The 15,087-nt window shown below is 35.9% G+C and overlaps 1 protein-coding gene across 1 annotated transcript in view; it reads right to left on the bottom strand.

Annotated features, from left to right (window-relative positions):
- The window catches only part of SYNE1 (spectrin repeat containing nuclear envelope protein 1), a 552,931-nt gene that overhangs the window by 406,934 nt on the left and 130,910 nt on the right, over positions 1-15,087 (bottom strand). Inside the window, exons 6-7 of the mRNA XM_027857999.1 lie at positions 7,231-7,314; positions 178-270 (exon numbers count right to left, since the gene is read on the bottom strand). Of these exons, the coding sequence (XP_027713800.1) occupies positions 178-270; positions 7,231-7,314 (177 nt within the window). The remainder of the gene's footprint in view (positions 1-177; positions 271-7,230; positions 7,315-15,087) is intronic.

Genomic DNA, 15,087 nt, shown 5'->3' with positions numbered 1-15,087 from the left:
CAGGGGAATAAGTATTGGGAGGTGGGTATTATTGTCTCAGTCCTAGCAATTTTATTATGCCATCCTGGGTTATGTTTCTGCTAGTTTAGTTCTCAATTCACAGTAGGGGAAAATGCAGAACTATTACCTCAGCATTTAATAATATAGCAAAATGATAATGACGTTCTATCTTCATACCTGAAAATACAGAATAATGGTCCAAACCAAGCCAAGGACAATAGAAGGTCGGCCATCAGCAATGTCAGTGGAATTTATGTTCACTAGTTTAATCTGTTTAAAAAATAAAAAGTAGATCATTACCATAAGTCAGGGAAAATCATATTTTAATTATTGGTATAACCATCTGGAGCTTATTAGATAACAAAGAAATTTAAGCATGCCTGTGTAATAGTATATAAATGTGAGTTGAACTCACTAAAAACATTCAAGTAGACAATCTTGGCTGAATTTTCAGTGACATTCATTAGGTGCATTACAAAAAGATATTTTTGTTTTTCAGCATCAAGTATTTGTGAATACTTGCTTTACTTAATGGTGAAAAAAATGCAACATCATGCAAAGAATTACCAACAAAATGTCAGACAGAGAAGATGTAACTCTTTCCCTTCGAATGCTGGCTGGAACCCAAGAACATGGCAAGTGGTTTAAAATGATGCACTTACTTTGAAGTTTGAAATATCATGTAACTTAGGTTCTTTTTTACCTATAAGAAATCAGGAATTAAAGTTTCTACAAAGTCTTGTACTAACCGGTGATCCTCTGTACATGGACTGACATGGAAAACAAAGGAAAAAGATGACATACATATTATAAAAAAGCAGCATTGATTGGTCAAAGGGAAGATTAGCTAAGTACTATAGAGAGGAGTAATCTGAAATGTAGAATTTGTATTTAGTTGGTTTAAAACATAAATTTTGGAATGGGGCCTTATGAGGAAAATAAGAAATAAAGTAGGGAAATTGTTTTAATCCATAAAAGATTTGAGATAGACCTCATGTTCATATAGTCCAACCCTGTGACTTTAAACCACAATTGTTTTTTAAAAGGAAAAGTAGACTGCAAGCTTAATTAATTAGCAATGAAATGTGGAAGCTAAAAATGGTATGGCAACGTAAAGCTGCATTAAGAGGGGTAGACATAACTTCTAGGAATGGGGAGGCAATAATTCCACTGCACTCTGCCCTCATCAGGATTCATGTGGAGTATCATCTTCTTTTTGGGCACCATGATTTGAGAAGGACACTGATACACTGAATAGCTTCCAAAGGAAGCCAACCACGATGCTAAAAGACCTTGAATTCACAACACACAAAGACTGGTTGAAAGAGTTTAGCCTAGAAAAATGAAAGACAACTGGACAAGCTAAGTTCTCTTCAAGTATGTGGAAGGCCACCATTTGGAGGAAGGATTAGACTTGTTTTGTTTGGACCCAGAGGGAAGAAGCAGGAGCAGGGAAGAAGTTGCAAGGAGGCCAACTTGAGCTTGATGTCAGGAAAATTTCACTCTAATATAAGCTGCTCAAAAGCGGAAAGGGCTGCCTCCAAAGGAGGTGAGTTCTCCTTCCTTGAAGGTCTTCAAACAGAAGCTGGATGACTACTTGTCAGTTTTGTTATGATGAGAATTCCTTTTATGTGTGGATTGGACTCAATGGTTCCTGAGGTCCCTTCCAACTCTTAAATTATGTGATTCTGTGAAGTCTAAGTCATCTCAACACACAGCTGTCTATTATATTCATGAAGCTCTTTAAGGCATGAAATTTCTCAATCATCCTTGGTCACCCCTTTGCATGTCTTATTATCTTGGTGATTAAAAAGTCTTTTCTTCTATCCACCTAAAATCCCATCAGTTTAATTTAAGCCCTCTACTTTTTCTCGTTCTGGTTTCAAACAATCAAAAATATTTATTGAATATGAAAACTAATAGTTCAACAAATATTATAAACTTTCTCATAAGTAGATATATGTACGTATATATTTAAATATTATAAACATTCAGATGAAGCCTTCAAATGTTTAGAAACAGGAACTGTCAGCCTTTTGTCTTCTAGACATAAGTTTCTTGAGATTCTCAAGGGTGATTTTTCTTTTGGGCAGTTACTAGAGTACAAGAAATACAGCAAACATGAAATATTTTGAATTCATGCTAAATCAACACTCCTGATGGCTTCAACCACTCCTTGAAGAACCAATCTTTGATTATTTTAATTATTCTGATTGTCCTCTAATCATTTTCCAGCTTCACTCTTCATATCCTTTTTTAATAGGCACTGAAAAGACTGCAATAAATTATTTGATTATCACATAAGACAAAGGAATGTTTAATCTTTGACCTTTTGTACTATCTTCCTTATTAATAGTTTTCAGTACCAAGTTGGTTTTGTCCAATGCCAACCCTCTCCCATAATCTGAATTATATCAATAACTCATAATTAGCCTACATTCACTTTGTAGATGATCTTTTCCCAGTATAGTTGTACCTACTAAGCAAGGATTTAGTGTTCAATTGTACCCTTACTATTAAAGAAAATTCCTTGCTAATATTTAGCCCATGCCAAGTTTCCCACCCTTTACTCCTTCCCTATTTTAATACTTAAAATGTACAAAGCAATTCTCTTCCCTAAGCCAAGGGAATGTGTGAGGGCAAGAGCCTGGACTAATTAACCTGCATACCAAGAGGTGGCTAGAGATTGTGGATGAGTCAGGAAAAGGTACATAAGGCTTACCAATTTCAGGGCATATCTGTTATATCTACTCTACCACTGAACTAGGTATCTGAGAGTCTCAGAAATAGGATTTCAGAGATCTAAGAAGGGCTGGTTAGAATATGAAGAAGTGGGGCCTTTCAGTAGGGAGAGAAGTTCATTGTAATGGATATCTATTTCTTTATTGTGAAAGCTGTCTGCTCAATATTCTTGGTCATATTTGCCCCACCTATCCAATCAATTGTCCAATCTTGTCTTTTCTACCACCACATCTGTCATTTCATCCTGTACTCTCTCCTCCTAGAGTTACAACCCTAGTTCAAGCTCTCATAATTTTTCACCTGGACTGTTACACTTGCCTTCTCATTAGTCTTCCTGCTTCAAGTGTTTCTCCATTCCAAATCATCCTCTCCATACACATACTAAAGTAATTTTCCTAAAACATAGCTCTGACCATGTCATTCACTCTACTCAATAAACTCTAATGGATCTCAATTGTCTTTAGAATCAAATATAAACTCCTGATCATTTTTAAAAACCATTAACAACCTGGCCCCAACCTAGTTTTCCAATAATACTGCTCTTCTTGCACTATTTAGACATCCCAAACTGGATGTACTGTAGCCATCTTAAACTCAACATGTCCAAATCATAATTCATTATCTTTCCCCCTAAGCCTTTCCTTTTCCCTCCAAACATTCCTATTCTATAGAGGACACTGCCATTCTCCCAGTCCCCCAATCTCACAACCTAAGTGTCACCTTCAACTCTTTACTGTTGCTCATCCCCCAATATCCTATCTCTTGTCAAGATTTATCTTTTCTGCATTTATATCTCATATCTAATACCTTTTCTCCTTTGATAATGACATGAATCTTGCAGGTCCTTAAAACCTCATATTTAGACTTTCCTAATAGCCTACTGATGGGTCTGCCTGCCTTAGATGTCTCCCTACTCCTACCTGTCCTCCAATCAGCCACCAGTGATTATCCTAACAAGCAGTTCCAGCCATGTTACTTCCTCTACTTAACAAAATCCAGTGGCTCCCTCTCTTCTTCAGGATTGAATATAAAATCTTCTATTCAGCATTCAAAGACCTTCATAACCTAGCTCCCTCCTACTTTTCCAGTCTTCTTATATCTTACTCCCCAACACATACAAGAAAACCTCTTTGCTGTTCCTGAACAAGACTCTCCATCTCTCCAGGCATTTTCTCTGGTTGTCCCTCATGACTGGGAATGTTCTCCCTCCTCATCTCTGCTTTCTGGCTCCCTTAGCTTCCCTTAAGTCCCAAGTAAAATCCCATCTTCTACAGGAAGCCTATTATTTCCTATTTGTTCTGTATATAGCTTGTTTGTCCATATTCATTTGTTTGTTTCTCTCCCATTAGATTGTGAGTGCCTAGAAACCAGGGATTGTTTCTTGTTCTTTTTGTATACCCAAAGCTTAGCATAGTGCCTATAACAGGGTAGACAATAAATAAATGCTTATTTACTGACTCACTAACATTTATTCAACCAATGGGTTTTGTTGGAATTTCCAAGTTTTAGAGGAAATAACACTGGAAATTTTGGTCCAATTAAATCTAATTGGAAGGAACAATTCCACTCAAAATTATTTTACTCTTATGAAATATCAAGAATTTTCCAAAAATCTTCCAGTCTTCTATCTTTCCAAAGATGTTCTTTAAGAAGAGGCACTTAATTAAAATATTTTATTTTGACTCTTCCATGTGATCTACCCATTGCCAAAAATAGAGAAGGTGATGAAGGTGGAATATCTACTAATAATATAGACATACATGTCCATTGCCCTAGAGAGACTTAAGAAGAGTATGAATGAAAAATAGGGCATTTTCTTTACTTTAGGATTTTATCTTTTGCTCAAAAACTGGAATAAAATGGCTATTTAAGGAAGCTAGGGGACATAGGGAAAAAGTGCTGGGCTTGGAGATGTTTTTGTTGTTGAGTCATTTCAGTCATGTCTGACTCTTTGTGGCCCTATTTGGGGTTTTTTTTTGGCAAAAATATTGGAGTTATTTGCCATTCCTTCTCCATCTCTTTTACAGGTGAGGAAACTGAGACAAACAGGGTTAAGTGACATGCTCAGGGTAACACAGCTACTAAATGTCTGAGGCTGCATTTGAACTCAAGAAGATGAGTATTGATTCCAAGCCCAGTGCTCAAATGGCTGTGCCAAATGACCTGAATTCATCTCCTGCCTCAGGCATTTCCTACTCTGTGACTTCCAGCTCTGTGACCTGGGCAATTCACTTCAGGTCTCTTGGCCTAGGTTATTTCATCTGCAAAATGAGGATAAGAATAGCACCTATTTTAATGGGTGTTGTGAGGCTCAAATGAGATAACATATGTAAAGTACATTGAAAACTTTAGGGTGTTATATAAATGCAAGCTATTATTATATTTGAAATAAATTTTCAGTCCATAAAAAGGAACTAATATTATAGATATATAAATATATAGCTCTTTTTGAACAGACAAGTAAACAATGGAATGGGAGATATCATGGAATGAAAAGTAGCCACAGAGCTTGTCCTAATAGAGGGCTACAGAGGGTAATGCATTTCCATATGCAATACAAATATAAGGATTAAATGAATTTTAGGATCAAATATTAAATCTTAAAATATCCTTCAAAGTACATAAGTAGATGGAAAATCTATTAAAATATAGCAGAGGGAAAACAGGGCTTTAAAGAAGACAGAAGGAAGAAAACTAAGCAGTCTTTTCGGAGAAATAGAAGAAAAAAAAGCCCACAGAAAAATTTTGCCTCCCTACAGCCTAATATTCAGTAAAGCTATAATAACAAGAAATGGAAGGAAGCAAGTATAAGGAGGACAAAATATAAATCAAATAGATATTTTTTCTCTTGAATTTAGAACAGCTAAGGCACTTTGGGAGATCAGAAGTCAGAAGAAAGTAGTGTGAACTGGTGCCAGCTGAGGCCCCAGATACAATACTTCAAATCTGGTGGTAAAATGCAAAAGAACAAAACAAAACAAAACAAAAAATGTATTCATCTAGAATTAATGAAGAATTTGACTTACATTTCAGTGAAAGAAAAAAAATAAAAAAATAAAGTTTTCTTTTATTCCTAGGAGTTGCTTTGTGAAGATGTACCTTGCAAATATTGATTTTTCTAACAGCAGAGAAAATATTCCTCAAAGGCACAGGCAATAGCTCTCACAAGTCAATGGTATTTAAAAAAATCCACATCACTAACAATCTCATAGAGTGACTTATGATGAAATCATTAATACTAAATCTTTCCACATAATGATAATTAGTATTATGGAATTTTGATCTAGAAAGGACCTTAACATGACAGTTTAAACCCTGTCAGTATGTAAATAAGGAAACTAAGACCCAGAGACATTAATCAACTAAACCAAGGTGATACAGGTAGTTAAACAGAAGAGGTAATATTCAAAGTCATCTATTCTGAGTCCTAATCGAGTGTTCTTTCTATTACACAATGATTCAGAATGTTTGTGTGTTATAGAATCACATGGTTTATTTGGCTTCAAGAAAGAGAAGGGAAGCCACCATGTTTTAAATGCCCAGATCAACATTTCCCTATTTGCACTCAAAAGATCCATGGAAGGGGGCATGGATTGTATGAAGTGCTTTCAGAATGCATGGAAGTGGGAGAGCACTGGTCAATATTGCACAAGAACAACTATTTTCTTCCTATGCAGTCTGTATGTCACAGAGAGACATGTGAATCAAAGAATTGCAGAATCATCTTAGCAGCCATCTAGACCAACCCATACATGAAAAGAAAACCCACTATAATATATCCAATAAGTGGTCATCTTGCTGCTGCTTGAAAACCTTCAAGGAGAGGAAGTCTATCATCTCTGAAGACATCCTATTCTTCCTCAACAGTTAGTAAGCTTTTTTCCTGATATCAAGCCCATATTGACCCCTATATAGCTCAGCTTTCTCACATCAAACAGAAAAAGTCTTATTACTCCTTGACATGACCACCTTTCAAATATCTGAAGGCAGCTACCACATTCCCCCTCCCCATCCCAACCTTTCTTATATCAAAGCTAAACATACCCAGCTACTTTAAACAATCCTCATACAAAATATCGTGTCAATGGAGACCCAATCACTATCATTGCAGTAAGTCCCAGTAGCTTTTGGAGTAACCATCTATACAACCACTCTTCATATATTTGCCTAGCAGCATATTTTAACAAGTAAAAGAAATCACTGATTATTTCAGTTGGGAAAACCAAAAAGATCAAGTGATGCTTCCTTCAATAATAAGCTCAGTATTTATCATCATCATTGTTATCATCATCATTTTGTTATTTGACTTTTATAGAGGTTTCTTAAAGTGTTCTTCATTTCTAATAATTTTAAATATCAATTTATGATAAATTAGATTTTTTGGTCCCAAATGTTCCAATATAAACCAAACTCAAAACAGCAATGGTAAAAAACGAACAAACAAACAAACAAAAAACTCAATGATTTCTTTCCCAATTACCTACTTACCCTCCTTCCTTCAAGAAACTTAAGGGCAGTACCAATGTTTGCCACCGAGTGAATTCTTTTCAGGTGGCGTCCTTGCTCACATGGCTGAAAAAGAATACAAATGAAAAGATTACGACCTATTATTATTAGCTGCCTGATTCTCTTTTCTGATTATAGAACTCCCTTTAACATACAAACAACATGCACAAATACCTATTTTCCAAAAAAATGAGCTCACCAATACATACACACTACAGAAAGCACACCTTTTGTTGTTGTTCCATCATTTAAGTCATGTCTGACTCTTTGTGAACCTATTTGGGATTTTCTTGGCAGAGATAATGGAGTGGTTTGTCATTTCCTTCTCCAGCTCATTTTACAGATGAGGAAACTGAGGCAAACAGGGTTAAGTGACTTGGCCAGGGTCATATAGCTAATAAATATCTGTTGCCAGATATGAACTCAGGAAGATGAGTCTTCCTGACTTCAGGCCCAGCACTATATCCACTGGGTCACCTAGCTGCCACAGAAAGTATGCCTACAATAACTTTTTCAGCCACACCAACATCAAAGTATTATGACAATATAAAGATCAAAACATACCTGGAATTCAGGCATATAGACAGAGTGCTAAAGTTAGAGTCCAGAAAAATTGGGTTCCAATATTGCCTCTGACACTAGTTTTATGACCTTAAGAAAGCCACTAAACCGCTCTGATACTCAATTTCCTCATCTGTACAATGAGGGGGTTGACTGAGATGGCCTTTAAGGTCCCTTCTAGCTCTTTATCTATGAGAGACAAGAAAGATATAAGAAGGTGAAGAAGGAAGGGTGGACCAGCTACTCAGACAGGACTTCTTGCTGTTCTTCACCCTCTCTCTCTCCCTTATTGCTGTATTAATTATACTGCTTCCTCACTTTGAATATTAGAATATCTTATTTCTCTCAAGAATCAGTTCAAATACAACCTTTTATATGAAGCTTTCCTGATTTTTCTTCCTATAACCACCCTGAGAGAACTTAGCACCTCCACTATCAAAATTACTTTGTATTTATTTATAAATGTGTATGTTCAAATTAGCTCCCCTGATAGAATGTAATCCCCTTAAGGACAGGGACTGTATCATTTTGGGTTTTCTATCCTCAGAGGGATAGGGACAGAAAGATATTTAGCATTTAAGACTTCCTTTAGTCCCATCTCTAAATGCCTTCATCTTTTTTCTAAAAGGATTACCAAACCATTTCCAACCTATACTAGTTGGGCTTCTAGAATAACAGTCTGAACAGCTGACCTTAATGCTTAGTTACCAGGAATACATATATAGATGTAGGATGTCATTTCTATGTGGGGGACTTACAGTTTGTAAATTCCCTTCACTAACATAGATGACAAACAAATCAAAAGTAATCTATGACTTAGTGGTCCTTCTCTTCCCTTAAGGAGTTGGGATTCTATCAAATCAACATGATAGAATCTTACCTTTAACTTAGAGGGACTGTTTCACCAAGTCTCTGATACAGTAAACTGTCATTTTACATAGATGCATTTCCTGTTCTGGGACCTATAAAACATGTAAAATGTTCCATTTTCTTTATGCTTAGATCTTCTTCAATATAACCATATCATCTTTAGACAGGGAAAGCCAATAAGAACATGACTATGCATTAAAACAATCCTCCAATCATTTTTGTAAATGGAGAGTGATTTTAATAACCATCTCAAGCAGAGAACTCAATTTTCTTTTTGGTTATCTTCTCAGTCAGGGAAAGTACACACCCCAAGTTCCATGAGGAGAAGCAGGCTCTCCAGGACCAACTCAGACACTCTAAAACTTTCCACATAATCAAAAATGATCTCTCTTTCTCCTCTGAATTGTTAAATCACTTCACAGACTATGTATCATTTGAGGGCTGAGACTTTGGTTCTCATCTTTCAACTGTATCTTACTTATGGTACTTGCCATGATCATGTATTGTAGATATCTGTACTGCATATGGTTTATTTCTCTTATTAGAACATAAGCTCCTTAAAGGCAAGGAACATGAACAAGGAACATAACCCCTTCAGAGCAGTACATTATAGACATTAAATAAATATTTTGAATGAATGATTAATGGCCTCAGTCACAGAGTCTCCCGCTGGCACTAACATTTCACTGAGTTTCTGATTTTCAATAAAACAAAACGGTGAACAAAAACGGATACTTAATACTCATGGAGATTTCCTAGAGGTGCATATTATCCATTCTTTGACCAATGGGATATGTGAAAAGAATATCTAAGCAGATATAATTCATTCCTCTATGGAAAAAAATATCAGTTTCCACTGATAGAGATAAAAGAAAATAGTATCTTGTAGCTTCTTTCTTATTTTCCAAATACTTCAGAATAATAACTGATTCAATACTTGACCTTTATTCAGATTGTTCTGATTATATGTAATTTTTCAATGAGAGGCAGCTCTGGTCCTGCCTCTGACACTAATTGCTATATGACCTTCTATCAGTGCCTCAAGCAACTCTCTTCTAAGTCTAAGGCTCTGAATTGTAAAGCAAGTGCTGTTCTCAACTAATAAAGGGAATTTTTTCACTGGGAGATCCTTATATCAATGAAATTGCAGGTCTAGTCCAAACAAATTAAAGGAAATTAATAACATTCTTTAGTATTTCAGAAATCTAGAATCAAACCTACTCATTCTATGTTCATTTACAAGTGAGACAGATAATTATCATTCTAGTGGGAGAAAAAAAATGTTTCTTGGATTGCTAAACAGAAAAGCCAATTAGATTTCCCTAAGTACTGAGCAAATCTAATATTAAAGAAAAAAATAAAAATGGAAATTGTCTTCAAAAGTTGTAGAAAATCCACAGAAGAAGAATTTATAATGAATTATTAAAAGTAACTAGAATATTGGCAGATATATCCTACTGTATCACAACTGAGATCAAGGACAACCATGTCTTTTCATAATATATCCCCTGGTGCTGCTGTCAGATACAGAACATTGGAGTGGATGGACAGTGGGGCTGACCCAGTGTAGTGATTCTTATGTTCTTATATTCCTAAAATAGCTCTACCCAGCAGATAATTATGTAACACTTGAAAACATATAATTTCAAATTCACAATGAAATTTTAATGCTTCTAAACGAAATGTCCTCCCTCACAAGCCTTTGAAAAAAAAGGGGGAGGCACATGGAAAGGATGTCTCAGACAGTATATTTTTATTCAGAGGTCAGCAGAGAGAGAATGGGAAGCAAAACCCCACATCAGTTCATTTATCTTTTCTGATTGCACTATCCCTCTTTTGGCTTTAAATCTTACTGTCCTTCCTCAGTAACTACAAAAATTCACACAAAAGAATGAACCCATAAAATGCACATGAATGAGAAAATTTAAAGCAGCATTGTAAAGTTTTATTTAAGATATTTTAATAATTTCAGTTTGGATAGTCCAGACTCTTGAAATACACAAGGAAAACGATTCCATACTTTGTAATGTGTTGTCAACAATTTTTTGGATTCAGAGTTAGAAGGATCAGGTTCTGTTTCAGACTGAGGCACTAATTGTAAGCATGACCCTTGTCAGGTCACTTGAACACCTCATCTAAAAAATGAGGAAGTTGGAGGAAGGTTGTTTGTAAGGTCCCCTCTAGCTGTAAAAGTCTATTATTTTAATAGAATGCCTTAAATAGGAGAGGTATTGATTCTACTAGAAGGCAAGATTCTAATTCAAGCAATGTTTGATTTTTGTTTGTTTTTTTCAGATTGAGTTGCTTAAGCAAAACAAGATCACATTACATGTCTGATAACTTTTGAACTCAGCTCATGTTATTGGGCCTGTGCTGGAACTGACAACAAAAAAAAATTAACAAATGTTGAGAATGGAGAACATGGAGCAGAAATGGTTTGGTATTCAAGTATAGCTTGACAACATTAAAAATTATAATAATGCTTCTATTTTTTAATTGATTTATATACTTGTTATCAAAATCTTGGAATCAGATTTAAAGAAGGAAACAGCCTTCGAAATTATCCAATCCAACCCACTCATTTTACAGATGAAGAAACTGAGGACCAGAGAAGGGAAGTAACTTGCCCAAAGTGACACAGATAATAAGTGACAGATCAAAATTCAAACTGGGGTCTCTGACTCCATATACAGTTCTTTTTTGACTCTGCCGCTAAGTGCTCAAAGTAACCAGTTAAGTGCTGTCATCCTATCCTATTTATAAAACTCTCAAAGAAATAATTTTCCAAGGTAATAGTAATAATAATTTATGTAGTACTTTACACTTTACAAAACATATACATAATAATAAAAACAATAGCTAGCCTTTATATAGCACTTTAAGGTTCAAAAAGTTTTATATATATATATACATATGTTTATATATATGGGTGTATATACATATATACATATATATATATGAAATTATTTCATTTGATCCTCACAAAAACCCTGGGAGGTAGTACTTTTATCCCCATTTTACAGCTGATAAAATTGAGGCTGTGAGAAGCTAAGTGACTTGCCCGACGTAATACAACTAGTATACGTCTGAGGTAGGAGTTTAACTCAGTTCTTCTTGCTCACTTCCCAATGTACCACCTACCTGTGTGTGTGTGTGTGTGTGTATGTGTGTGTTTGTAAACTCATTTAACCACAAAAGTAATTATAGGTTTAAGCAAGTACTTATATTGTTCAAGCAAAAAAAAATTAACTTTTAAAAATAAATTATGTGAATAGTTATGATTATATAACTGTGGCTAGATAAGCAAGAATAAAATCAGAAAGAGAATACCCAACCTGGGATTTAGTTTCTATCATTCTGTATACTAGTTTAAGTCAGTCTTTTTGTCCAAGTATTAATAATATTATTTACATAGAGTTTGTAAACATAAATTATCTACCCCTCTATAGCAGTGAAATCAATAAACCTAAGCAAACAAAAGAAATCTATTTTTTCATTATTTAAAATACACTCCAAAAGGAGAGTTTTTATGTCTTTATTGTCAATATTCTTATGTTGATTGGCTCGGTGACTCCCATAAGACACATACTTTTGAGTAAGCTATCCTTTCATTGGTGATGATTGATGCCGCCACCATGTAAACACAAACATGAAAAATCCACATTCATTCCCTTCCGCCCCCCTCTACCCCCACATGGGTATAAGCCAGCAATTCTTTATAACTGGAAAAAGAACAGCACAGAGATTAATACTAGCATTACAGTCAATGAAGTTTTTCAGCTTGGGTACAAATGTGAGTAATATATTCTGGAATCTCAAAGAATACACACACACATACATACATACATATTCTCATATGTATATACACACTTATCCATCAATCTCAACATCAAAATCTCAGATACTCTCATTATATATATATGCATTTATCTACTTTTCTATCAATCTATCATCTATCTACCTATCATCCATCTGTCTCTCTATCTGTCCCTAATCTTACTCACATCACAGATGAGCATATTTCAAGCTCTCCCCATGTTTGTGAGGTTCTGTGAGTTAATGACGTTGTAGAAAGTGAAGGTGTCATAAAACAGAACTTGGTGCTGAGCTGCTAAGGTTATATATGTTTTACCTCATACAATCTCTTAATACTTGAAGCTAGACACACTTTAACGTGGAAGAGGCTCAAGCTGCAGTAGTAATAATGTCAATGTGAATAGAGGCTCAAAGGAAGTTCAGGTGGGAATATAGACAAGCAGGGAATATTACATTTAATATCAACTTTTGTTTCTAAAAAGCTGCACATAAGGCAGAGACAAGATGGCGGAGTGAAAGCAGTGACTTGCTTGAGCACTCCCGCAAATACCTCCAAATACCTGTAAAAAAATGGCTCTAAACAAATTCTAAAGCAGCAGAACCCACAAAAAGACAGAATGAAACAAGTTTCCAGCCCAAAACAACCTGGATGGTAGATTGGAAAGGTATATTGTGCTGGGCAGGCAGAGGAGCGCAGTTCAGCATGGGTGCGCAGGCCACAGCAACCCTGGAGCAGGCCTCAGACGACTGAATTGCTGGCAGCTGTGGTAGTTTCCAGACTTCTCAACCCATGAACACCAAAGACAACTTAGAAGGTCAGTGTGAAAAGTCTGTGACTACGGTGAGAGAAGGAGCTAGGTCTCAGCCACAAGTCCTGAGCATGGCCTCTGAGGCAGCGGCTGCCTCCTGAGCTTCCTGCTCATGAACTGAGGGGAAATACAGTGGCTGATCAGAGGGGGATTGCAGGGATGTCTTTGCCAGTGCTGAGGCAGGAATCTCTTGCTCTGCCTGTGCTTGGATCTGGGTCACAGTTCTGAGGGGCGGTCCTTGGGCAAGGAGGAGCACTGGTGTGGTGGAGCTTGTTGTGGTGGTGGAGAGGAAACACCTTATCATACCACCTTGGAAGAACAGAAAATTTAAAGGTCCCTAGAAGTATCTCTGAAAAGAGCTGTACAAACCCCCAAAGCTTGGGACAGTGCATTCTCCACATTGGAAGCAGACTCTTACCTTAACAAAGAGTTTAAAACTCAAGTAATTGGCCTGGATCATGAGAAAACCTCAGAAAAAGAGTCAGACTATATTATTTTACTTTGGTGACAAAGAAGATCAAAACATACAACCAGAAGAAGAAAACAAAGTCAAAGCTCCTACATCCAAAGCCTCCAAGAAAGATATGAATCAGTCCCAGGTCTTGGAAGAGCTCAAAAGGGATTTTGAGAAGCAAGTAAGAGGAGTAGAGGAAAAACTGGGAAGAGAAATGAGAGTGATACAAGAAAATCATGAAAAGCAAGTTAACAGCTTGCTAAAGGAGACCCAAAAAAATACTAAAGAAAATAATACCTTAAAAAATAGCCTAACCCAAATGGCAAAAGAGGTCCAAAAAGCCAATGAGGAGAAGAATGCCCTAAAAAGCAAAACTGGCCAAATGGAAAAGGAAGTCCAAAAGCTTACTGAAGAAAATACTTCCTTAAAAATTAGAATAGAATGAATGGAAGCTAGTGACTTTATGAGAAATCAAGATACTATAAAACAAATGCAAAAGAATGAAAAATTAGAAATCAATGTGAAATATCTCATTGGAAAAACAACTGACCTGGAAAATAGATCCAGGAAAGAGAACTTAAAAATTATTGGACTATCTGAAAGCCATGATCAAAAAAAGAGCCTAGACATCATCTTTCAAGAAATTATCAAGGAAAACTGCCCTGGTATTTTAGAACCAAAGGGCAAAATAGAAATTGAAAGAATCCATGGATGTCCTCCTGAAAGAGATCCCCAAAGGAAAACTCCTAGGAATATTGTAGCCAAATTCCAGAGTTCCCAGGTCAAGGAGAAAATATTACAAGTAGCCAGAAAGAAACAATTCAAGTATTGTGGAAACACAATCAGGATAACACAAGATTTAGCGGCTTCTACATTAAGGGACTGCGGGGCATGGAATATAATATTCTAGAGGGCAAAAGAGATAGGATTACAACCAAGAATCATCTACCCAGCAAAACTGAGTATAACCCTTCAGGGCAAAAAATGGTCATTCAGTGACATAGAGGATTTTCAAACATTCTTGATGAAAAGACCAGAGTTGAACAGAAAATTTGACTTTCAAATACAAGACTCAAGTGGAACATGAAGAGGTAAACAGGAAAGAGAAATCATAAGAGATTTATTGAGGTTGAACTGTTTACATTCCTGCATGGAAAGATGATATTTGTAACTCATGAGATGTTTGTCAGTATTAGGGTGGTTGGAGGGAAAAAATTATATGTATGTATGTAGATAGATAGATAGAGAGAGAGAAAGAGAGAGAGGGAGATAGATAGATAGATAGATAGATAGATAGATAGATAGATAGATAGATAGATAGATAGATAG

This window comes from Vombatus ursinus, unplaced genomic scaffold (assembly GCF_900497805.2).
Source record: "Vombatus ursinus unplaced genomic scaffold, bare-nosed wombat genome assembly UNPS02012602.1, whole genome shotgun sequence".
NCBI classification, from domain to species: Eukaryota; Metazoa; Chordata; class Mammalia; order Diprotodontia; family Vombatidae; genus Vombatus; species Vombatus ursinus.
Note: the sequence above shows the minus strand (reverse complement) of the source record. Positions and strands in the feature narration are given on the sequence as shown.